This window comes from Leucoraja erinacea, chromosome 16 (genome assembly GCF_028641065.1).
Source record: "Leucoraja erinacea ecotype New England chromosome 16, Leri_hhj_1, whole genome shotgun sequence".
Classification (NCBI taxonomy): domain Eukaryota; kingdom Metazoa; phylum Chordata; class Chondrichthyes; order Rajiformes; family Rajidae; genus Leucoraja; species Leucoraja erinaceus.
Window position 1 is genome coordinate 22,954,119 of NC_073392.1, and position 24,882 is coordinate 22,979,000.

Sequence of the window (24,882 nt, forward strand, 5' to 3'; positions counted from 1 at the left end):
AAATCTAAGCATATTCTGAGTAATATAAGTGCACTTGAGCCTCGTCCATCTTGGAAAGGTTTTAGTATCTGGAGGTAAATCAACTTCTGATGGATATCACATTTTTCTCCTATTCCTGTTGCATTGACGTGCCTGTATCTATTCAGTTTTTGGTCAACGATGATGGGGGAACTTTCACCTCCGCTCAGTCTGCCTAAACCTACCAGATCTCCCGGTTACTAAACACTTTAACTCGTCTCCCATTCCACACTGACCTTCCTGTCCTGGGCCTCTTCCAGTATCAGAGTGAGGCCCAGCACAAATTGGAGGAACAGCACTTCATATTTCGCTTGGGCCGCTAACAACCTAGTGATATGAATATTGACTTCTCTAGCTTCAAGTAACCCTTGCTTTCCCTCTCTCTTCACCCCCCCTTCTAGTTCTATGATCAGTCTGACTGTCTCCGATTACATTTTATCTGTTTGCTTTGTTATTACCTTCTCCCAGCTAACAATAATTTATTCTAAATTTTCCTTGATCTCCCCTTTGTCTCATTTTCACACCTTACACTTCCTTATCTTTGTATCTCCCTCTCTCCTGACCAATCTGAAGAAAGGCCTGGACCTTTCCAGGCCTTTTGTATCCAAAATATCCAGCATTTTGTATATCTTCAGTTTAGACCAGCATCTGCAGTTCCTTCCTACACATTAATTCTCAGTCCTCAGTCTGAAGCAGACAGACTGTTTCATTTTCCAACGTTTTATGCTTTTAGCTAAAATAATCAGCGGGTATCCCAAATCTAGCCTTGATTTTATGCTTTCTTTGTCAGCATTATCTGAAAGCACAGCAATCTCCACCTTCACGTCACCAACAACTGCACTGAAACCTTAACTATCTTTAAAATATAGACCAAATATCTGACTGACAACACTCGATTAACAGATATATCTGTTGGGAAAACTGAAGAGGAGAGGGAGGGTGGGGGGAGGAATGGGGGGGGGGGGGGGGGGGGGGGGGGAGGGGGGAGTGGGGGGGGGGGGGGGGTGGGGGGGGGGGGGGGGGGGGGAAGTGTGGGGGAGGAGAGGGGGGCAGTGTGGGGGAGGAGAGGGGGGCCAGTGTGGGGGGGGAGAGGGGGGGGCAGTGTGAGTGGGGGGGAGGGACAGGGGGGGGTGGGAGGCAGTGTGAGGGGGGGGGAGTGGGGGGGGAGGGGGGGGGGGGGGGGGGGGGGGGGGGGGGGGGGGGGGGGGGGGGGGGGGGGGGGGGGGGGGGGGGGGGGGGGGGAGGAGGGGGGGGGGGGGAGGAGAGGGGGGGGGGGGGGGGAGGAGTGGGGTGGGTTTGGGGGGGGGGGTGGGGGGGGTTGGGGGGGGGGGAGGAGGGGGGGGGCGTGGGGGTGGAGGGAGAAGGGGGGCGTGGGGGAGGAGAAGGGGGCGTGGGGGAGGAGGGGATGATGGGAGAAGGGGTCTCACACCCAGGGCCTAGTGGGGAGTATAAACAAATCCCTCACCATGGGCATGAGGAGGGGCAATCTGGAACCCACCCGCATCCCGACCCACAGTCACGCCTGGACCGAAGACCCACATCGCCCGGGCCTCCCCTGACAGGCCTCGCCGTTCGTCCTGCCCGCGCTCTCAACTCCTCTCCCCTCTCTCTGTCTCCGGTTGGCACGCCCAGAATTCAGCCCAGCCAGGTACACTTACCCTGGCAAGGGGCCAACCCCCAGCCTCGCTTACTGGGCCGCGGAGCAACGGGCGATTCGGTCACAACCGCCTGGAGACCCGGGCACAAACAAACAAGATGGCGGCGGGGCCAGCGCGGCCACCTCATCGCGCTCAGCGGCACGCGCACGCGCATACTCTCTACCGACGCAACCATGCCTCATCAATATGCAGGGAGGCGACCGCTGAGTGGAGGCGCCCCTTTCCGCCAACTATTACATATTCATGAGCTGACGCACGAGCCCCGCCTCCACGCCGGTAGCCCCGTCCGGTCTTACAATCGACACATATCGCCAGCATAGCACTGGGTCCATCAAACGCCACATATCGCCAGCATAGCATTGGATATCATTAATCGCCACATATCGCCAGCATAGCACTGGGTCTATCAAACGCCATTTAGCGCCAGCATAGTACTGGGTATCGTTAATCACCAGGATAGCGCTCGGTCACATCAATCGCCATATATCGCCAGGATATCAGTAGGTCTCCTCAATGTCCACGACGCAGGGACTTCTCATCGAATGTGTTTTCTCTCTCCTCCTTGCTCCCCGGACTCTTGTGGCTCTCCCTGTGATATAATGACGTGACTTTAGAAAGGACATGAGGAGGAATTTCTTGAGACGAATGTGGAGGTATTTTTAAGGTGGCGATTGACAGATTCTTGATTAGTAATGGTGCCGGGGGTTAAGGGGAGATGGCAGGAGAGTGGGGTTGGGAGGGAAGATAGATCAGCCATGATTGAACGTGAAAGTAGACTTAATGGGCCGAAAGATCTAAAACTTATGAATGTAGTGAAGCTTAAGCAGGTAGGAATTCCTCTTCATGCCTATAAAATGCCCCATCTAAACTAGTCCAATGTGCCCGCGTTTGATCCATATCTGTATGAACCTTTCCAATCCATGTACCTGTCGAAATGTAATTTAAATGTTGTCATTGTACCTGCTTCAATCATTTCCTCTGGCAGTTCGTTCCACACACCTACCACCCAAGTGCGATCGGAGGTGGGTGGGGTGGATTGGATGGTGGGCGAGTGTATGAATGCTCCAGGGAAGGAGCGTGAGCGTCAGGGGTTAGTGACGGGGCTGGGAGGTGAGTGGGGTAAATATTCCCGGGTGGGCTGTGTCCATTGAGATTGATCCAGGGAGGAGGATTGAGTGTCGTGGCCAGGCAGAGAGATTCTGCGGCGACGGGAGGAGTGATCTCTAGAGTGAGAGTCCGGGGAAAGTGATCCAGGGAGGGCGGTCCGGGGTGGTGGTTGGTGTGTGACCATGGACTGTGATTGGAGGGAGGCTGAGGGTCAAGGGAGTGTGATTTAGCAGGCGATGGCGAGTGTCCAGGGATTGTGACTGGAAGGGTGAGGAGTGTTGCTTGCCAGGGGAGTGTGACCGTAGGTGGGGCGGAGGTTGGGGAGCGGTTAGTTGCCTGGGTAGGGTGATTTCAGAAAGGTGATTGTTAAGGGAGAGTAAGCCTCGGCGTAAGGTAAGACTTCGGGAAGAGTGATTCCAGGGTTGGATTACAGTTGAGGGAGAGTGATCCCAGGAGTAGATGAGTGTTTGGGGAGTGTGATCCTGGGGGAATGTGGTTAACGTCTGGGGTGAGTGTTGCGGGGGGAATGTGAGACTGATCATGGGAGAGTGAGGATGAGTGTTTGGGTAGAGTGACCTGAGTGAGTATCCGGGAGGGAATGACCTGTGGGGGCGAAGTGGGTGTCTGAGGAGGGTGGTCTTTTTGGGAGGGGCTGGGAGGAATGGTTGAATATCGGGGGGAGTGATCTTCGGGGAGTAGGTAACCCAGGGGGAGGGGGATTGGTGATCAGTATCCGGGACGAGCGGTCCGCTGGGATGTGTTTGCCACCAGCTCAGGGTGTCTAGTCCGGGACCGCCTCCCGCTCCTCCCCGGGGCGGAGCGACGACCAGAATCCGCTATAGGATCTTTGGTCAGGCCCAAGGCGCCGACAGATTATCCCGGGGCCACAACCGAGTCCGCGCCGCTGCACCGGGAAAGGGTTCGGGGCCGGGAGAGCGGTGAGTGGGAGAGCTGCACGGGTGTAGAGAGGGATCGCGGGGCGAGGGATATGGGGCAGCGAGCGAGCGGATCATCTTTTGCACGATCTGTTCCCCATCCTGTCGTGGCAGGTGCTGTTGTTTCTGCTGCGGTGACCAGTATCTCTTGTCTGTCGACAGGTTTAGCCCAGAATGGGAGGGATACAGGAAGAGGAGCATCCATCAGTCCGGTTGTTCCGAGAGTACCTGAGGATCAGGACGGTGCACCCTCGGCCGGACTATGGTAAGGTTTATGGGCAGAGGGGGCAGCGGTGATGCTCCTTTAGTTCTGTCTCAGAGCACCAGAGATTCAGCTGTAGCCTCCCAATGTCATGTGTTATCTTCCTGCCTGACTACTATTTTACTTATTCTCACAGTGCTTGAAGTTTTGACCTATTAATTTGTAATCACATGTAGTAAAATAAATGCTCTTCCATTTACTTTCATCAGGCCGGCATATGTTTATTACCATGCACTGTCCTTTTCATGGTAGTTGGACAGTGTGATAAATGGTGACCAAATGGCTAGAAATGTTCAGACTGCGATTGCAGTCTCTAAGAAACTGGTAACTAAAATTGGGATGGCTGCACATGATGTGGCGGGACACTTCGACAGTGCATGCGAGACCATTGAAGTGGGGTCGGGTGACGCTCGGCAACACAGGGTGGAACACTTGGTGGAACTGCTGCCCCGCAGCGCCAATGTCCTGGGTTCCATTCTGGCCTCGGGTGCTGCTTGTGCAGTATTCACGTTCTCCCTGTGCCCGAGGTTTCCTTTCACGTCCTAAAGACGTGCGGGCGTCTGTAAATTGCCCTCGGCGTGTCGCGAGTTGTTGAGAAAGCGGGATAATTCGTGTCAAGTGGACTCGGTGGGCCGAAGAACCGGTTTCCCTGCTGTACCACCAAACTAAATTAAACGTTAATCATTGATCATGCCTCCCAACTGACCTTTGCACCACTTATTGTGCAGCAAGTGCCGTTGTCAGCATTCCGGTTGTGCAAAGTTTGCGGGTCACCACGACGACACAATTTAACTGCAGAGGTGCTTTAATTATTTGCCGACAATGTTCTGGACCTATGCTACAGTTCCAGTATTCCCATCTAAATCCAACTTACTCTGGACGGTTGTACTTGGTACTTTGTGGGGTGGGTGGGGAAATGGGCAGAGCCCCATTTGGGAATTGTGACTCCCAACTCCCCCCCCCCCCCCCCCCCCCCCCCCCCCCCCCAAATGACAAGGAGCACCAGTTTCGGCGAATGGTTTTATTTCCATAACTCTTCTCACAAACCCCCAGCCTCTGAAGCCAGCTGTGGGCGAGGCCACATGCAGCTGGACAGATGCGACTGACTTGCCAGGCTGTTGTGCACACTTCATCTTAACTACAAGGAGAATGAATGTCACTCATTTAACTAGGTCCAACCACTTGATGCAGAAGCCTGAAGGGGGTAATGGGATGGCTAAGCACTGGCTTATCTCTCCTTCATTCAGAGGAGCCTTCCTGCCTCTCGTTGGATGTATGGACCTCCAGCTACTTTCAGATGTCCCTTACTGAGATGGGTACAGAGCCCTTGGTGGCAACTGGACATATGCACAGGTGCATATTTGATCCAACTGTTAGTGGCATCAGTGTTTAGTATAATATTTTGGGTGATACAACTCTGATAAAAAATTTTAAAAAACTCTCACCATTGTGAATACAGGCATTCGTTAGGACAGCAAGATAGTCATCCTGGGGGCATTTCCTCATCCAGGAAGGTCTACAGCTAAGGGGAATGAGATTGGGCAGTTTTGGGAACTGGTATAAGGTCAAATGTCTCTTACCTGGGGTAGTTACATTGATTCCAAAATCACAACATGGGCATATTCCTCGCAGGTGTTTCACTAAATGGGATTTTAGTTTAGTTTAGAGAGATGCAACGCGGAAACAGGCCTTTCGGCCCACTGAATTTGTGCCGACCAGAAATCCCCATGCACTAGCACCATCCTACATTCAGGGACCATTTACAATCTTTACTGAGGTCAATTAACCTTTGGAGTACATCTTTGGAGTGTGGGAGGAAACTGGAGCACCCAGGGAAACCCCATTGCATGGGGAGAATGTACAAATTCCATACAGACAGCACCTGTAGTCAGGATCGAACGTGGGTCTCTAGCACTGTAAGGCAGCAACACTGCTCTGTGCCACTGTGCCACTCTTTGTTAATGAAAGACTGGGTGAAATGTATTATGAGTATTTTGGTATGGTGTTCTTTTAAAGGGTATGACACACTCTGCTACATAAACAGATCATTAATCAAGGACACTATCCCCAGAGACACTATGGCTTTATCATGGAAATAAGCAGAATAAATCAAAGGATGCTTGTGTTCAAGACAGGGAAAGATTTCTGAACATGCCCACTGGTGAAAGTGACGGAGTGGACAGCCAGTAGATGGATTGGAAAAGTATGTTTTAAGGAATGGGTTAGCTCTTTCACTGGATTTGGGTGATCTTGCCCAGGCAAGCAATCATCAACATCTGCCACAGTGACCCGAACTGAAATTTTGAACTGCTGCAGCCTGTGCAGTAAAGTTATTTTGGCTGCTTTGGGTTGGGAATACCGCAACAAAGGGCCAGTGATGGAGTTCCAGGGCAGGATGGTGTGTGGGGAATCTGCAGGGTGGTTGCTAATGTCGTGACATGCTGGCTGTGGTAAAGGTGGTGGGAATGACTGAACAGGCATGTGGAGTACCTGCTGAGTTCCTTGTAGTTGGTGCATACTGCAAAAAGTGTACTACATGATTGAGGGAGTGGAGTGGAGTGGGGTACTCCACTTTGCTTTGTTCTGGATGGTGTTGAGCTTCTTAAGTATTGTTGAAGCCACACTCATGCAGGCTGGTGGAGAGTATTCTTATCCTTGTATATGTCAGGGGGTGAATCACCTACCACAGGACACCCAATCTCTGACCTGCCCTTGTAAGATGACATTACTTCTGTTGATATTGGTAACAATTGTTATAACCACCACATTTGTACAAACTGCACAACAGATTGAGTGATTACTATGTTTTTCAGATGGTGCCATTGAATTCCTGGAGAAGCTCAGTATAGAACTGGGTCTTCCCTGTAAGAAAATCGAGGTGAGTGATAAGCCCCTGCTCAACACCGTAGAGTAGTTTCACAAGAATGAATTTGGATCATTTTTATACAAGTGTTTTGGGAAGAGGAGGTGTGAGAATTATCCAAGATTTAATATGAAATAGCAGGAATAGTTTGTCTGGCCATTTGCATCTGCTCTGTCAGTCATCATGATTGACCTTCCACCTCAGCTCCACATTCCTGCCCTGACATGATGCCCTTCGATTCCCTCAATATCCAGAAATCCATCAATCTCTCTTTTCAGTGAACTCAATAACTTTAAATCTTTCCCATCCATGATGACTTGCTTTCTGTTTTGAAACTGAACTTCAGGTCTAGTCGCCATGGGCAGGGGAAATATCGACCCCATATTTATTATGTTGAGTTCTATGTGTTTCAATTAAGTATCTTATCTGGTTTATATATTCTTGAGAGTAAAGACAATCTTTCCTAATGTGGCAAACTCACCGTCCATTGAACCAGTCTGTTATACTGTACTGTTTAAGAAGGAACTGCAGATGCTGGAAAATCGAAGGTAGACAAAAATGCTGGAGTAACTCAGCGGGTGAGGCAGCATCTATGGAGCGAAGGAAATAGGTTGAATTATACTGTTGTGCCGCATTTCTACTGAAGCAATTACATTCTGTTTTCGGTATAGAACAACACTAAACATGATACTCCAGGCGTGGTCTTCCTCAGACCCTGTATAATTGCAGTAAAACACCTGTCTTATAGAAAGGCAGTCAATTTCTAGACCAGTAACCTGGAGGCCAGAATTTAAAAACCCTAATCTTAATCCAGTTCAAATCCCACACAGTAGCCACAGAAGCTAAATTTCATTAGTAAACTGAAATGTAAAAGAAAATACAGGTGTTAAAATTGATGACCACTAATTTACTAGTTGGTTTTAAAAATGCCATCTAGTTCATTAACATCCATCTGGAGGGAAGACTTCCATCCTTACCCAGCCTGCCTTATTTGTGACTCATCCAACAACACCTCCAATTGAGAATTTCCCTACTGATGTTTAAATCCCGTCACAGGCTGGTTGACAAAAATCTCCACAACCTGCTCAGCCACCTGGATTGTTGCTACTATAGTTTGGTCTCAGGATTATGACATTTTTATCTTTCCACTATTGACGGATAGTTTCCTTCCACATACCAAAATTTGCTGGTAGGATAATGTCCTGCTGTAAATTAGCTCTAGTGCAGTGGGTGGCAAATAAATATAACGGGCTTTTTGGCTGCCCACGCACTGAGCTCTGGAATTCCCTCCTACACTTTTTGGCTGCCCCGCCTCTTCACTTTTTTCCATATCTTTGATCAGGCTTATTTGCATGCCACTTCTTTTTTCTGCAAAGCATCTTGTGATGTTCCCTCTTGTCAGGGGGCTGCGTTAAGTCCATGGCTCTGAGCTCAGCCGGTGCTGAGGCTTGTGTTCTTCTTGTACAGGTTGTGCCTGGCCTCCGGGTCCTCATCCTGAGCTGGGAGGGGACTAACCCCAAGCTGAAATCCATCCTCCTCAACTCCCACATGGACGTGGTTCCAGTATTCGAGGTAAGGGAGAGAGATGGAGTTGGGCAGGTGTGGGTGGCTTTGTGCGGTTGTGTGGGGGGGGGTTGGGCAGGGGTTAGTGAGCCGATGGGACGGTGAAGATCTGGGCTCACTCTTCTCTTTCTATCTGCAGCAACACTGGAGGTTTGACCCATTTGCAGCTCAGAAGGACGAAGAGGGGAATATATACGGCCGAGGATCACAGGACATGAAGTGTGTGACTATTCAGTGAGTTTGACACCCAAGGGTGGCCCCAGGATTGGCACCGAGGCAAGCAAACCAGCAGAGGTGTGGGTCCCAGTAATGAAGAAGCAAAACGCTGCAGACACTGAAATAAAAACAAAAGTGCTCAGCTGGCCAGGCAGCATCTGTGTAAAGAGGAGCCGTTAATGCTGCAGGTTAATGATATCTTATATGAGAACAGTTGCTGCATGACCGACAGAGTATCATGAGTGTGGCTCTGTTCTCATTTAAAGAGGGCTCCACTTTGAAATTTTAGTCCGAGCCTTTCCTGCTTTGACATTGGGGTGGGAACTACAGTTAGAATTAATTTCCATGTTGGAAGGAGGGAAAAATCAACTCAATCTACAATCCTGTTTAAAGAGCAATGTTTAAAGAGCAACAGAAGATAACTAAAAAGGCAATACGGGGAGAAAAGATGAGGTACGAAGGTAAGCTAGTCAAGAATATAAAGGAGGATAGTAAAAGCTTCTTTAGGTATGCGAAGAAGAAAAAATGAGTTAAGACCAAAGTTGGACCCTTGAAGACTGAAAAAGGGGAATTTATCATGGGGAACAAGGAAATGGCAGATGAGTTGAACAGGTACTTTGGATCCGTCTTCACTAAGGAGGACACAATCAATTTTCCTGATATACTAGTGGCCAGAGGATCTGGGGTGATGGAGGAACTGAAGGAAATCCACATTAGGCAGGAAATGGTCTTGGGTAGACTAATGGGACTGAAGGCTCATACATTCCCAGGGCCTGATGGTCTGCATCCCAGGGTACTTTTTAAGGAAGTGGCTCTAGAAATCGTGGACACATTGGTGATAATTTTCCAATGTTCTATAGATTCTGGATCAGTTCCTGTGGATTGGACGGTAGCTAATGTTATCCCACTTTTTAAGAAAGACAGAGAGAGAGAGAAAACCGGGAATTATAGACCAGTTAGCCTGACATTGATGGTGAGGAAGATGCTGGAGTCAATTATAAAAGATGAAATAGCAGCACATTTGGATAGCAGTAACAGGATCGGTCCAAGTCAGCATGGATTTACAAAGGGGAAATCATGCTTGACTAATCTTCTGGAATTTTCTGAGGATGTAACTAGGAAAATGGACAAGGGAGGGCCAGTGGATGTAGTGTACCTGGACTTTCAAAAAGCATTTGATAAGGTCCCACATAGGAGATTAGTGGGCAAAGTTAGGGCACATGGTATTGGGGGTAGAGTGCTGACATGGATAGAAAATTGGTTGGCAGACAAGAAACAAAGAGTAGGGATTAACGGGTCCCTTTCAGAATGGCAGGCAGTGACTAGTGGGGTATCGCAAGGCTCGGTGCTGGGATCACAGCTATTTATAATGTACATGAATGATTTAAATGAAGAGATTCAAAGTAACAGTAGCAAATTTGCAGATTTGCCACCAAAGCTGGGTGGCAGTGTAAACTGTGAGGAGGATGCTATGAGAATGCAGGGTGACTTGGACAGGTTGGTTGAGTGGGCAGATACAGTTTAATGCGGATAAATGTGAGGTTATCCACTTTGGTAGCAAAAACGGGAATCCAGAACCAGGGGCCACAGTTTAAGAATAAGGGGTAAGCCATTTAGAACGGAGACGAAGAAACACTTTTTCTCACAGAGAGTTGCGAGTCTGTGGAATTCACTGTCTCAGAGGGCGGTGGAGGCCGGTTCTCTGAATACTTTCAAAAGAGAACTAGATAGGGCTCTTAAAGATAGCGAAGTCAGGGTATATGGGGAGAAGGCAGGAACGGGGTACTGATTGGGAATGATCTGCCATGATCACATTGAATGGCGGTGCTGACTCGAAGGGCCAAATGGCCCTCTCCTGCACCTATGGTCTATTGTCGTCGAGTGGCCCATGGTGGTACATGGGAAATGTATGTGTTCTGAGTCCATTGTCATGTCTCTGTAATTACATAACATGGGCGTTGAATGGTTGCTTGGATAAAGGCATTCAAAAGTAAGCCTCAGATGTTGGAAATGCTGAATGCTGGAAAACGATGCTGGAAAAACAGTTTAGGCAGCATCTGGTGAACGAAAAACAATGTTTCAGGTCGAATTGATCAGAAATCACCTGAAAAGTTGACAGCTCCCTCCAATCCATGCCATATCTGTTGTATGAGTATCTAATGTACATTGGCCTTTCCCACTTGGACAATGTGACCCTTTCACATTGAAAGCATGTAATGGGATCCTTGTGATTGTATGCTGTTCATTGTGGCTTAGTGTATAACACTCTGATTCAGTGACAAATCCTGTAGATTCCAGTATCACTTATTACCTGTTCCTCACAGGTACATTGAAGCAATTCGAAGGTTGAAATTGGAGGGCAAAAGATTTCCAAGGACAATTCACCTGTCGATTGTTCCTGGTAAGGATTAAAAGCTCAGACATCTGATGCCTAGGGCTGCTAGTGGTTTTGTCGTTTTAGTTTTAGTAGCACTGTAACCACCCTTGTATATGCTTCCCTTTGACCCTGTGCCACCCACTGTTTGAAGGGAAAGAGGGAAAGAGAAAGGTGTCTAGTTAGTGCCTTACCCTGTCAATGTTGAGATTCGTCCAATGTCCTGGTATTAGTATTGGCAATCGTTTATTATTAAAAGGTGCAGAAAATAACAAAGTAGATGGATCGCGAGGTAGAATAGAAGATGGGAAATATATGTTTTAGCTTGTGAGAGGTCCATTCAAGTCTGGTAGAGCATTATTCTTGAATCTGAAGGTATGTGCTTTCAAACTGTTGTGCCATTTGCTTGATGGGGGAGGGGAGAAGAGTGTAAGTGATTATTGATTATGTTAGATGCTTTCCCAAGGCAGCGTGAAATGTAGATCGAGTCGATGGGGTGATGCTGGGCTGCGTGATGGACTGGGCTGTGTTCACAACTTCTGCAAATGCCTGGGGTCTTGGGCAGAGCAGATGCCATAAAAAGCTGTGATGCTTTCTATGGTGCATCTGTAAAAAAAAATGAAAGCTATCATTGGAGTGATGACTAATTTCCTCAATCATTTGAGGAAGCAGAGGCACCAGTGTGCTTTCTTGGCTGTGGCATGCGTGGGGTGTTTAGCATCCATAGATAGGTGGTTGGTTCAACATGCCATTTGAAAGATGGCACTCCCTCAGCAAGGCCAAACTGACTGCACTGGGCACTAGTGCTGGCCGGGCATTGGCATTGAAGCCACAATGCATGGGGTGAGATCAAGACAACCGAGCCAAGGCAGGTGCCATCCCTGCTCATCTCCATTCCCATTCACAGTGTAGGTACATTCTGGAGAGACTAGTGTTGCGGCTAGACATCTTGCAGTGGTGTCTGAAGTGTGTTTCCTCTGCCTTAGACGAGGAGATTGGAGGTCGGAATGGAATGGAAAAGTTGGTCGAGAGTGAAGAGTTCCGAGCTTTGAATATTGGATTTGCCCTTGATGAAGGTAAGACACAATTCTTCCCCAAGTTTTTTCCAATTTCAGATTTCTGTTTCTGTCCCTGCTTTTTTTAGCTCCAGGTCATGGCCTTCCAGCAAGATCTCCCTGTGTTCCCCACAGACCCAGCAGCTCACCACATCTCCCTGTGTTCCCCACAGACATGCCCAGAACACACACCCTGCAGCTCACCACATCTTGGCTGCACTGCATGGGATGAGCAGAATCCCTCTGACTAAAAAGTAGGGAGATCATTACCCTAAGAAGCACATGTGGATATTCTTCTCTCTCGATGCAAGGCATTAAAGGCTCGGGCTGGTTGAGATTCCAGTATGCTCTATACTCTGCATGGAGAGGAACCAGGCATTTGTTACCACTGAGCAGCACACAAGCAGTAGACCAGCTAAAAGTTGACTCAAACCCATACCGTTTCCTTCTGCTCCAGATTGACCCAGCCTTGGCCCAGTACCCGACCCCTAGACTCAGGGCCCATCAATTCACTGCGGCATGGCCCAGACCCTTTCTCACAGCTCATCCGGGTGTACATGAAGGCACCTCACCCATCAGAGTCAGAGCCGCCTGCCCCCCCAGTTCTCTGCTTCTGGTCTTTACCCACCCATTCTGGTTTCTCCTCCAGTCTTTCACTCCTGATACTTGGTACGCACTCCTACCATCACGGACCCTGCCATGGCCGCCTGCCCACCACCCCAGCCGTTGCTTGCTGCCCATCCACTCTTGCTATCTCGTCAAACCAGTTTCTGCCGCAGAATCACCAATGGGCGAACACATCCACAGATTCTGCTGAGCCGTTTGATAGCATTGGCTTTGAGCCAGAGCCCACTGCAGGTGGAGATACTAAGAAACCCCAGAAGCCTCAGGTTCCACTATGCACTGCCTGAGAATTGAGCTCCTGATGTAAACCATCAACAAGGCCTTAGGCCTGTGGGGCTGCGCCATTTCCCACTCCTTGACAATCAAAGGCCAATGTCTCTCAGCTTTCCCATGGGGCATTTCTCCCCACTCCATCCCTAACCGTCTGTGCAGACTGGAGTTTGATCCTGGGGCCATTGATTAGTTCCCAGCAGTGTATTTACCCGGTGGGCCATTGGGCCCCTTTGTCCACACTTCACCTGTAATATTTACACTAGATGTAGTCATGCATTTCTGAGCACCGTTACTAATTACTGAACTTATTGTCTCCAGGTCTGGCCAACCCTGGTGAAACCTTTACAGTGTTCTACGGTGAAAGGAACGTTTGGTGTGAGTACCTGTTAGCTCCTGCGATCTGGCTGCTGGTTAGTGCTTGGGTTTCAAATGCTGTTCATCACGCTTTGCCCTGTGGTGTCACTCCTGTCGAGTGCTGTGACTGCAGTCGAGGAGTTGGGCAGTTTATCCTCGAGAAGCAGCCTCCACTGTGCTGGGCTGGGGGTCACTGGTTAGCATTCAGGCCGAACATTATACCCAGTAAACAAAACTTCTGAAGGGTGGTGAGGCGACAGCGAGAACAAAATATTGCAGACATCGCTGGAAGTACCCAGTGGGTCAGGCAGCCTCTGTGGAGAGAGAGAGAAGGATGGACTGACTTTCAGGCTGTGGACCTCTCATTTCAACTACTGGAAAACTCACTAGGATATGGGTCCTACTTAGGAGGAGGCACAGGCAAAACCATGGCTCTCTTTGTAAGGAGATATTTGATTACAGTTTTCACTATCTCAAATGATTTTGTTGACTGCAGTATCTGTTACTAGAAGTCTTTACACAAAGATTGGAAAAAATAGGAAAGACAGTACTGCATGCTAAAATAGACTAAAAAAAATAGGATGCAAAAGAAGGAGAAACCCAAAGCAAATAACACCGTTAATATAATTGGGTAAACTGATGAGATGAAAATGAGGCCACAAATCCATAATTGCAGAAGTGACAACACAGGTGGATAGGGTAGTGAAGAATGCATTTGGTGTGCTTGCCTTCATAGGTCAGGGTATTGAGTATAAGAGATAGAATGTCCCGTTGCAGTTATTCAAAACATTGGTTGCACCACATTTGTAGTATTGTGCACAATTCTGGTCGCCACACACCAGGAAGAGATGTACCAGGATGTTGCCTGGAATGGAGGGCTGTAGTGATACGAATAGATTGGATAGGCTGGGTTTATTCTCACTGCAATGTAGGAAGCTGAGGGGTGAGGTTACAGAGGTTTATAAACTTAAGAGGGCCAAAGGTAGAATATTTTTCCCAGGCAGGGAAGTCTTGAACTAGAGCACATAGGTTTGAGAAAGGAGAAATTTAAACGAGATCTGAGGGATAAGTTTTTCACCTGGTGGTGATGTCTATGAGCTGCCAGAGGAGATTTTAATGGCAGATGCAAGTACAATATTCTAAATGCATATAGGCAGATATTTACACAGGAAAGGCATAGAGGGATACAGGTCAAATACGGGCAAATGGGATTAGCATGTATAGGATTATGTTCAGCATGGATACAGTGGCCTTCCAAATAACTACATTTTCCTGCTAATATTGTTTTTCTTACCCGAGGACACTGAATTCATCCGTTCTATTAAAATCAGATTTCGACCATGATGGACTTTGCTGAATTTGAGGCATTGCATTACTTCCTTATGCTGCATAGGAGAATTTTTGTATCATAGACAGATACAGCATGGAAATAGAGCCTTCAGCCCAATGAGTCCAGTACAACCATCAACTACCTATTTATATTAATCTAACATTAATCCCTTATTCACCTGACATTCTTGCATCTCCTCCCAAATTCTACCACACCCTATATACCAGTGGCAATAAAGAGCAGCTAATTATCCAATTGATCCACTAGACTGAGTTGTGGGAGGAAACTCGGGCATCTGGTGAAAACAGGGAGAACGTTGAAACTCCATGAAGATGGCACCTGAGGTCAGGACTGAACCCAGGTTTCTGGTGCAGTGAAGCAACTGTGCCACTGTTACCTGGGTCAATTGCTTAGAAGGCAGCTAAGCTCAGTACTATACCATCATGGCATAGACAATAGGTGCAGGAGTAGGCCATTCAGTCCTTCGAACTAGAAGATTCAGATTCAGTTTTAATTGTCATTGTCAGTGTACAGTACAGAGACAACGAAATGCATTTAGCATCTCCCTGGAAGAGCGACATAGCAAATGATTTGAATAAATAATAATAAGTGTCCAGGGGGGGTGGTGATTGGCAGTCACCGCCATTCAATGTGATCATGGCTGATTACCCCCAATCAGTACCCCGTTCCTGCCTTCACCCCAGATCCCCTGACTCCGCTATCTTTAACAACCCTATCTAGCTCTCTCTTGAAAGTATCCAGAGAACTGGCCTCCATCACCCTCTGAGGCAGAGAATTCCACAGACTCACAACTCTTTGGGAGAAAAAGTGTTTTCTCATCTCCGTTCTAAATGGCTCACCCCTTACTCTTAAACTGTGGCCCCTGGTTCTAGACTCCCCCAACATCGGGAACATGTTTCCTGCCTTTAGCGTGTCCAAACCCTTAATAATCTTATATGTTTCAATAAGATCCCCTCCCATCCTTCTAAACACAAGAGTATACATGCCCAGTCGCTCCATTTTCTCAGCATTTGGCTATCCCGCCATCCCGGGAATTAACCTTGTAAACCTACGCTGCACTCCTTCAATATCAAGAATATCCTTCCTCAAATTAGGGGACCAAAACTGCACACAATACTCCAGGTGTGGTCTCATTAGGGCCCTGTGCACTGCAGAAGGACTTATTTGCTCCTATACTCAACTCCTTTTGTTATAAAGGCCAACATGCCATTCGCTTTCTTCACTGCCTGCTGTACCAGTACGCTTACTTTCATTGACTGATGAACAAGGAACCCCAGATCCCGTTGTACTTCCCTTTTCCCAATTTGACACCAATTAGATAATAATCTGCCTTCCAGTTTTTGCTACCAACGTGAATAACCTCACATTTATCCACATTAAACTGCATCTGCCATGCATCTGCCCACTCACCCAACCTGTCCAAGTCACCCTGCATTTGCATAGCATCTTCCTCACAGTTCACACTGCCACCCAGCTTTGTGTCATCTGCAAATTTTCTAATGTTCCTTTGAATCCCTTCATCTAAATCATTGATGTATATTGTAAATAGCTACAGTCCCAGCACCAAGCCTTGAAGTACCCCACCAGTCACTGCCTGCCATTCTGAAAGGGACCCGTTAATCCCTACTCCTTGTTTCCTGTCTGCCAACCAATTTTCTATCCATGTCAGCACTCTACCCCCAATACAATGTGCCATAATTTTGACCACTAATTTCCTTTGTGGGACCTTATCAAATGCTTTCTGAAAGTCCAGGTACACTATATCCAATGGTTCTCCCTTGTCCGTTTTCCTAGTAATTGACTCCAGCATCTTCCCCACCACCGATGTCAGGCTAACTGGTCTATAAATTCCCTGTTTTCTCTCTCCAGCCTTTCTTAAATATTGGAAATCCAAATAAAAACAGAAGACCCTTCTTTGATTTGAAACATTGAGAAATAACCCTGTTTTTCTCAAACAGCAAAGTTTCTAGCAGTTTCAGTTTCTGTTCTGTATTTTATACAAACCAGCTTGCGCAGGGGAATGTTGAAAGGGTGCTTATTACCAGCTAAATGGTAAAATAGAAACACAAGTCCCTGCTGATGCCAGAATGGAGAGCAAAACATAAACTGTTGGAGAAACTCAGTGGGTTGAGCAGCATCTGTGGAGGAGAATTGGCAGATAACGTTTGGGACACCCAGCAGTTTTGCCCTCCACGGTACATCCCCGCCTCTCCTATCTCCAAGTTCACCATCTCCCCTCTCTCCACTTCACCCTGTCCCCTTCCAACCAAATTCCTGGTGCTGGCTTTACATTTGACTGTTCTTTTCTTACTTGATACTCTTCCCTCCTTTTCATCTCTAGTTTTTGCCCACTGCTCCACCCATCTGCCAATCACCTCCTCCCTCTCCTGTATCCAGCTATCACTTGCCAGGCTTTTCCCACCATACCTCCCTATTCCATCCGCCTGAAGAAGGGTCACGACTCAAAACATCATCGACAATTTCTCTCCACTGATGCTGCCTGGCCAGCTAAGTCCAACCGGAACTTTGTATTTTACAATTGAATGATACATCTGGGACCTAGACTCAGCAAGCCTTGGCTGATGAGTTGTGCTCCCCCTGCTACACGACACAAGTTGCTCAGACACATCATAGTTTCCTGCCGTCCCAAGTTGGATTAGACAATCACTGGAAACTACAATGAATTGGCAGATGGATACTGTCTTTATGGAAATAATGTTGTGGTTTGTGAACGGTAATTGAACCGCGTAGCAGGGACTTCACTCACTATTCAGCCCACACTTTCCCTAACAAGGAAATATTTTATGAAACACACAGGACAGGAAACATCTTCAAAGCAAGAAGGTGTATTAACTTGTTAAGTTGATAAGCTTTTATGAGTGTGGTGGGTACTCCAATCTGTATGTAAAGAGCTTCCTCAACTCAATCCCTCCAACACTTCCAGTGCATCAAGCACTTCAAGGCTTGCAATAGGAAAGTTTGTGACTAGTGCTGGATGAGAGAGAGAGAGGGAGGGAGAGCTGCACTCTGAAGTTTCCCTGAGAGTGATTAATATGGCAACTAAATGTCTGGATCAGAAGATCAGCTCCCAGAAATAAAGTATCATAAGAGTCAAGAGTGTTTGTTTGTCATATGCATTGGAACAATTAAATACTTACTTGTTGCAGATTTTCAGGCATATTAGATGCCAAAACAAAAATACACAACTAATTATCGGTTATTCTATGCAAACTAGTGACCACCCTAGTGCAAAAACCATAGTACATAAAACAATCCTAATAGTGGAACGTCCATCGTGGTTCAGTGTGGGTGAATAGTTAAGGTTAGGATTGTGCTGGGTCGTTCAAGACTGTGATAGGATGGGAAGAAGCTGCTTTTGAACCCGGAGCTGTCAAGCTCCTGTACTTTCGACCCGAGGATAGCAACGAGGAGCGACCAAGGTGGTGTGGGGTCTTTGATTATATTAGTTGCCTTCATAACAGAAACGTAAATAGTTAGACAAGGGAATTTTAACAGTTGTTAATCTGTGCCAATTTTTGTCTGCCTGTCAGGGGTATCAGTGCGTTGCCCAGGTAACCCAGGACATGGGTCTCGCTTCATCGAGAACACCGCTGGAGAAAAGGTGGTAAGTGTCGAAGTAAAGTGGAAGATCTCCACACCCCTCGGCCCCTCCAGACCCAACTCCACCTTTATGACTTAAACTCCTCCGTTACGTCCCAGTCCCTCCACCATCCATTCATTATGTCTCTGTAATCCTATCTTCCTCAGACCCCTACACACTTATCCCCTTCTCATCCCGTTCATTCCCTCCTTGCCTATTTCCTCCTCCTCTCCAGAAATTCTCACAGCTCTCCGTCCGTCCCTCAAGTCAGTGTCCATCTGTGAGGACAAAGCCGCTGTGACAGTGCAAGATGTTGCTGGGGTGAGGTTTGGGTGTGAGGTGGTGAAAATAAGGGAGAGTCATAATGCTGCAATGAGGATGTGTGAGATTCCCTGATGGAATGCAATATTCCATGCATTGATGGGCAAGGGATCGGTGAGGAATATTAGGGAGATCAGGAATTGGGAAGATGGGGATCTCTGGATTTAGTGAGGCGTGAATTAGGTGTAGATGTTGGGCATCTGGAGACCAATGGTTAAGGAGAGGGGCTGAAGATGTGGGGGGTGTAGTTTTTTTAATGATACCATGGTGAGAAGCTGAAGATAAGAAAGAAAGCAAAATTAGGATTTAGACACTGCTAATTCTTTATTCTTTTAACCATTGAAGCGTCGAGTTATCAATTCGTTCCTGGACTTCAGAGAGAAAGAGAAGAAGAGGTGAGGCTACACACGTATTCTCATTCATCTTGGGGATAGTGGTGGTTTTCCTGAATTAACTGTCATATCTACTGTTGGTCACTCACATCAGACACACCACTAACACGAGCTAGATAGAGCTCTTAAAGATAGCGTAGTCAGGTGATATGGGGAGAAGGCAGGAACGAGGTACTGATTGAGGATGATCAGCCATGATCACATTGAATGGTGGTGCTGGCTCGAAGGGCCGAATGGCCTACTCCTGCATCTATTGTCTATTGACTGGCAATTATATAACGCTGCAGACACGGGTGCCACATTTGGATGAGATGATAGATTGCTAACCCTCTGCCTGTTTGGTGAGCAATGGGTAATCCCAGGGTCCTGACTGCCTATGAAGCTACAAGGGTCACAACTTGTTAAGCCTCAGTGCTAAATTAATGTTGAAATACTTCCAAGCAAATAATTGACACTGAGTGATGCAGTGAACTATTATTTATCGTGGTATATTATTGTCACGTCGACTGAGAAAATAATTGTTTTTGTGCTATCCAGTCAAACCCTACTTTACATGAGTACAATCAAGCCCAACCCACTCAAGTACAACAGGTAATGCAAAGAGAAAAATACCAGAGTGCAGAATGTCGTGTCACAATGTTATAGAGCTTTATAGCTGCAGAGAAAGTGCAGATGGAAAAAAATGTGGGGACCACAATAAGTTAGGACGGGAGATTGGGCCTACATCCTAGTTTAAGCAATGACCTTTTAGTAATCTGATCACAGCACGGAAAATACGAGCTTTCAGGCTGTTGTATCTTCTGCCAGCTGGGAGAGGGGAGAGGAGGGAATGATTGTGGTGTGAGTAGTCCATGGTTATGTTGGCTGCTATCCCAAGGAAATGTAGATGGAGTTGATGGGGAAGAGGGGGGAGGCTGGTTTGTGCGATGGACTGAGCTACATCCACAATTCTCTGCAACTTTTTGAAGTTTGGGTAGAGCTGTTGCCAAACCAAACGACGATGCATCCCTATAGGATGGTTTTTACGGCGCACCTGGATTAGCACTAGGTGACCAAAAGTACTGTCAATAATAAAGGTTCATTCAGTCAACATGCGCTGAAAGGACTGTGACTGTATTTACTGTTCTAATAGTTTCACACACAGGGCAAGGAGCAATGGTTTACAGAGGACATATCCAGGGGGGCATGACTGGAGTGCATAAAGTCATGACAATAAAAAAAACATGGGCATAGATACAGTACGGTAAGTGTGGGACAACCGTACATCTAATGGGGCAGCAAAGACCAGTAGATACAGATAATGGACAACCAGCATGAACTGCACAGGCCGAATGAGCACAGGGCCCAGATCGGGTCAGCAAGCACCTGAAAAGAGGACATATCCACAAGATAAGGCAGGGTAGGAGGACGCAGAGAGAGCACCCTTAAGACCATAAGGTGGAGAAACTCAGCGGGTGCAGCAGCATCTATGGAGCGAAGGAAATAGGTAACGTTTCGGGCCGAAACCCTTCTTCAGATGTTTCGGCCCGAAACGTTGCCTATTTCCTTTGCTCCGTAGATGCTGCTGCACCCGCTGAGTTTCTCCAGCTTTTTTGTGTACCTTCGATTCTCCAGCATCTGCAGTTCCTTCTTAAACCCTTAAGACCATTCCTGGTTCTGAGAATAACCGTCTCCTGTGTTGTGTCTAGACTCAATCAGAGTGAGTGCCTGACTCTGGGAGATGTCATCACTGTCAACCTGACCTCCTTGAAAGGAGGCGTGGCATACAACGTTATCCCTGATGAGTTAATGGCAGGCTTTGATATCCGGATTCCTCCAGCTGTGGACCTCAAGGTTAGTCATGATGTGTTACGTGATGAATGATGGCAAAGAGAGAGGTAGGAGGGATTCCTGCGGTACTTCAACAGAAGGGAGTGAGTGGGACTCTTGAATGTCTACTGATGGAGACCACTGTGACTTTCTGTCTTTCAGGCATTTGAGGAACAAATGAAGCAGTGGTGTCAGAAAGCAGGGGAAGGAGTTGTCTGTGAATTTTTGCAGGTATTAATATGACGGGTGCTATTTGTATTACAAGAACTTGCAGTCGTCATTACTTTGACAGCATTGGAGGGATCCAACTCCCTGGAACAATCTGGCAGGTTTTGCAGAAATGGTCTTCCAGCTCAGACCTGGTAACTCTGCCTTCACCCACAGTGATGTGAAGCTAGACTGCTCGTCTGCATATATACAGACAATGTGTCTGGACTGATATCATGCTGTCGGGGTGATGGGACTCCCAGAACACGTGCAGCTTCCCCAGGCAAGCCTCTCCCATTCTGTGGTAAGCCTGGAACCAGCTCCTCTCACATTGATACCCTCTATCCAGCCAGGACTCCCTCTTGTCTAGACTGTTGTTGACTGGAGTTCATCCAGACTGACTCTTACCCTGTCCCCACATCGGGACACCATACTCAACTCTTGCCCTGAGTGAGGGAATGAAACCTCCCTACGTTGACAGCTCCCACAACCTGAGGAGAAACTCAGGCAGCAGAGGGACGGCCGCAGACTACCCTCTAATCTGTAACCAGCTGCCCTCCCACAACTGTGTTAGCCGAAGTAGGTGAATCAAACCTGGATCCAGTGTCCACACAAGGTCTTTGAAATGAGCCTCCTTGAATAGATCAACCTGTATATGTGTCACTGATTAAGATTGAGTAACAGCGTTAGTGATGGGTCTATCTACCACGCCTGTGTATCAGGGTCAGTGACTAGGATTGTGTGCTGGGTCTGCGCGTGGAGGTGATTTCTCGTCTTCTTCTCCTTCTCAGAAAACCACATGTGATAAGCTGACGTCAATTGATCCGTCAGATCCCTGGTGGAGTGCTTTCAGCAACGCCTGTCGACAGAGGTGAGTGGGTGCAGGACGCTGGGGCTCTTGCCTCACACCACCCCGCCACACACCCACTCCATCACTCTACCCCTTCCCCATCACTCACCCCTTCCCCATCACTCACCCCTTCCCCATCACTCACCCCTTCCCCATCACTCACCCCTTCCCCATCACTCACCCCTTCCCCATCACTCACCCCTTCCCCATCACTCACTCCCTCCCCATCACTCACGCCCACTCTGCCACTCACACTCCCATCACCCACCCTTTCCCCGTCACTCACCTCCCCCCAAAACTCACAGCCTTATCACCCAACTCCTCCCCATCACTCACATCCCTGTCACCCCCGTACCCACACCCCTTTCGCTTGACTCCCTTCACTCACACACGCCTCCTCCTGTGTTCCAGGGACATGACGATGCAGTGTGAGATCTTCCCAGCCTCCACCGACAGTCGCTTCATCCGGCAGGTGAGAATAACCACAGCCTGGCCTCGGGACAGCTGGGGAACACTGACCCAGTGTAGCCCCGACTGGTGCTGGGGTCAACAGTGAGAGTGGGTGGGCGTCTGTCCGTCTGTCCGTCCGTCTGTCTGGCTGGCTATCTGTCTGTCTGGGATGTGAATAAGTGTATGGGTGTGACTGAGATGTGAGGTATGTGGGGGTGGGGATGTTTGTGGTGAGCGGGTGGGATGTGGCATGGGTATGTGGGGGTGAGGGTGTGGGGCTGAAGGTTGTTTTGGTGGATGTATGTGAAGTGGGGGTGTGTGAGTGTGTTTGGGGTGTGGGATGGGAGTGGGGATGTGAGTGTGTGTTGGGTGGGAGTGGGGATGGGAGACTGGGGTTGTGGGTGAGAGGATGTGGGGGTGTTGAGGTGAGTGGGTGGGGGTAACGGTGAAGCTGCTCTTTGACCTTCCTTTCACTCTCACAGATTGGTTACCCAGCCATTGGATTCTCCCCGATGAACCACACGCCCATCCTGCTGCACGACCACAATGAGCACCTCAACGAGAAGGTCTTCCTGACTGGCATTGACATCTACACCCACCTCCTCCCGGCCCTCGCTTGTGTCCCACCCCTCGCTGGGGAAGCCTGAAACAGCACACCTACTCTCCACCTCCTTGCCCCAACACCCGGGACCCCTCTCTCCTCCTCCCCTCCTTCCTTCCTCACTGTGATAGACGTCCTTTCTCTTCCTCCACCACACTGCCTCCAAACATTATAAAGATATAGCACTCCCCTTCTGACTCGCCCTCACTCTCCCACTCATCCATCCCCCACTCACCCTCACTCACCACCCCAGCCGTGCCTCAGCCCCTTCCTCACCCCTTATCTCCTCCCGACGCTGGAGTTCTGCGGTGTTACCTCACTTACTGAATGTTGCGACTCTCTCAAAGCTCATATGATTGACCTTTGTTTGGGCTTTTCACAGCCTCTTGATCGCCTTACTCTCTTCACAATGATTATTTGGCTGCTGTTATCTCGGGAAACCTCTCCACATGATGACTCTGACTTCCCTCCAGGCTGTACCCTCTATCTCTCTCTGTCTCCCTGGATCTCCCTCAGTCCTCTGTCTCTCCCCATCTTCCTTTGTCCCCATCCATTCCCCTCGATCTTCCTCTGTCTCCCTCCACCCTTCTCCAACTCCTTCTCCCTCTCTGCCCTCCTCTGTCACCCACAGCCCCCCCTCAAACCCCCTCCGCCTCTCAGTGAGAGTGGATGGTGTCGGGACAGTGGGAGTGGTGCCCAGTGTTGGGCAAATGGACGTTAGCTCTGTCTTTTCACAGGAGCCACTGCTTCGCAGAACAGCCCCTTTCCCACCTCCAACAAGAGCTCTGGGTCTGGGTCGAAGCCACTGGGGAAACCTAGTAGTTACATCGTCACTGTGTGTCTCAAGCATTAACACCTGAAACCCCGAGGCCCCACGCCCCCCCCCCCCCCCCCCACCCATCTCAGGCACGTCACAGTTGGGGGACAGTCTTCACCCCCACAGACAAGAAGCTCAGCGCCATCCAGGACAAAGCAGCTGCTCAATTAGCTCCCCGTCTACTCCCCCACCACCCACCCACCCACCACAACACTTCCTCCCTCCACCACTGGTGCACAGTGACTGCTGTGTGTAGTGTCTGCAAACATGCTCATCCAGGCACCTCCCAAGCCTGTGTTTTGATTTTTTTAAAGCCTGTGTGTACTGCCAGCAGGCCGAAGCAAACACCATCCACCACCTACAGGTTCCTCTCCCAGATAAGCCATCCACACCAGTCCTTCTTCACTGGAACCTCTCACAATAGTATTGTGAGCTCATCTGCACCATGAGGATGGCAGCAATTCAAGATTGTGTCAGTATCTCTTTTGGGCAGGTGGGGAGGGCGTGAAAATATGGCCTCAACCACTGTGCCTGTATGGTGCGACACATACGTTGTGAAGGAACAGGAGCTTTCCACAATGGAAAAATCCAAGAATTCTGGGGGTAAATGTGTGTTCTGCAGATTATGGATATTATGACGATTTGATTCTAATTCAAACTTGATTTTATTCTTCCAAAATAAACCTCTGTGCAGTTCAAGCTGGCTGCTATATCTGGCCTTTTATTGTCCGTCCTTACTGAAGAAATATAAATAATTTACAGCACTAAGCCTAAGCATAAAACCATGAGAAACAGGGGCAGGGGGAGTCCATTTGGTCCTTTGTGCCTGCTCTGCCATCCAATAAAATCATAGCTAATCCACTCTCGGCCATAACAATATTTACCCACTACCCATGCCCTCAGCTCCCTTATAATATTAGTTAAGATGTGTTTCTTGTTACATGCGCAAGTACAGTGTGGTAGAAGAGTAATGAAAAACTTGCTTACAGCAACATCACAGGCATGTAGACTCAGCCAAACACATACAAAACCAAAAATTATAGATATGTTCAATAAACCAGTAAAAAGAAAAAGAGTGTGTAAAAAAAACAAGGCATAAGTGCAAACCAAAATTGGAAGACAAGTCCCTGGTAGTCCGTAGTGTTCTGTTGCTGAGGTAGAATTTGGGTTGTGCAGGTCGG

General features: G+C 48.2%; 2 protein-coding genes across 6 annotated transcripts in view; one reads left to right on the plus strand and one right to left on the minus strand.

Annotated features, from left to right (window-relative positions):
- The window catches only part of ip6k1 (inositol hexakisphosphate kinase 1), a 62,464-nt gene extending 60,631 nt beyond the window's left edge, over positions 1-1,833 (minus strand). Inside the window, exon 1 of one of the 2 annotated variants that reach the window (XM_055647844.1) lies at positions 1,677-1,833. The gene's annotated coding sequence lies outside the window, so the exon portion shown is untranslated. The remainder of the gene's footprint in view (positions 1-1,676) is intronic. The other variant, XM_055647845.1, reaches the window with a different exon arrangement.
- Positions 1,834-2,080: 247 nt separating this feature from the next.
- Positions 2,081-24,400, plus strand: LOC129704611 (aminoacylase-1-like). Of its 4 annotated transcripts, none has more exons than XM_055647849.1 (15): positions 2,081-2,329; positions 3,881-3,983; positions 6,794-6,858; positions 8,311-8,415; positions 8,546-8,640; positions 10,947-11,023; positions 11,983-12,072; positions 13,267-13,323; positions 18,205-18,278; positions 18,921-18,970; positions 20,656-20,800; positions 20,939-21,007; positions 21,775-21,854; positions 22,245-22,305; positions 22,766-24,400. In XM_055647849.1, exons 2-15 carry the CDS (start codon positions 3,893-3,895, stop codon positions 22,928-22,930), a joined length of 1,224 nt encoding a protein of 407 aa, XP_055503824.1. In that variant the 5' UTR covers positions 2,081-2,329; positions 3,881-3,892; the 3' UTR covers positions 22,931-24,400. The 4 variants fall into 4 exon arrangements, with proteins under 4 accessions (XP_055503824.1, XP_055503823.1, XP_055503825.1 ...); XM_055647848.1 differs by lacking the exon at positions 2,081-2,329 and adding an exon at positions 3,033-3,051; XM_055647850.1 differs by lacking the exon at positions 2,081-2,329 and adding an exon at positions 3,075-3,176.
- The last annotated feature ends 482 nt before the right edge of the window (positions 24,401-24,882 follow it).

What these genes read in the sequence shown, in the direction of transcription:
- LOC129704611 (XM_055647849.1), top strand. Translation starts at nt 3,893, where the DNA reads ATGGGAGGGATACAGGAAGAGGAGCATCCATCAGTCCGGTTGTTCCGA. An exon ending in CTCCAGCTGTGGACCTCAAG is followed by an intron (nt 20,801 to 20,938) that starts GTTAGTCATGAT and finishes TCTGTCTTTCAG; the next exon opens with GCATTTGAGGAACAAATGAA. An exon ending in ACAGTCGCTTCATCCGGCAG is followed by an intron (nt 22,306 to 22,765) that starts GTGAGAATAACC and finishes TCACTCTCACAG; the next exon opens with ATTGGTTACCCAGCCATTGG.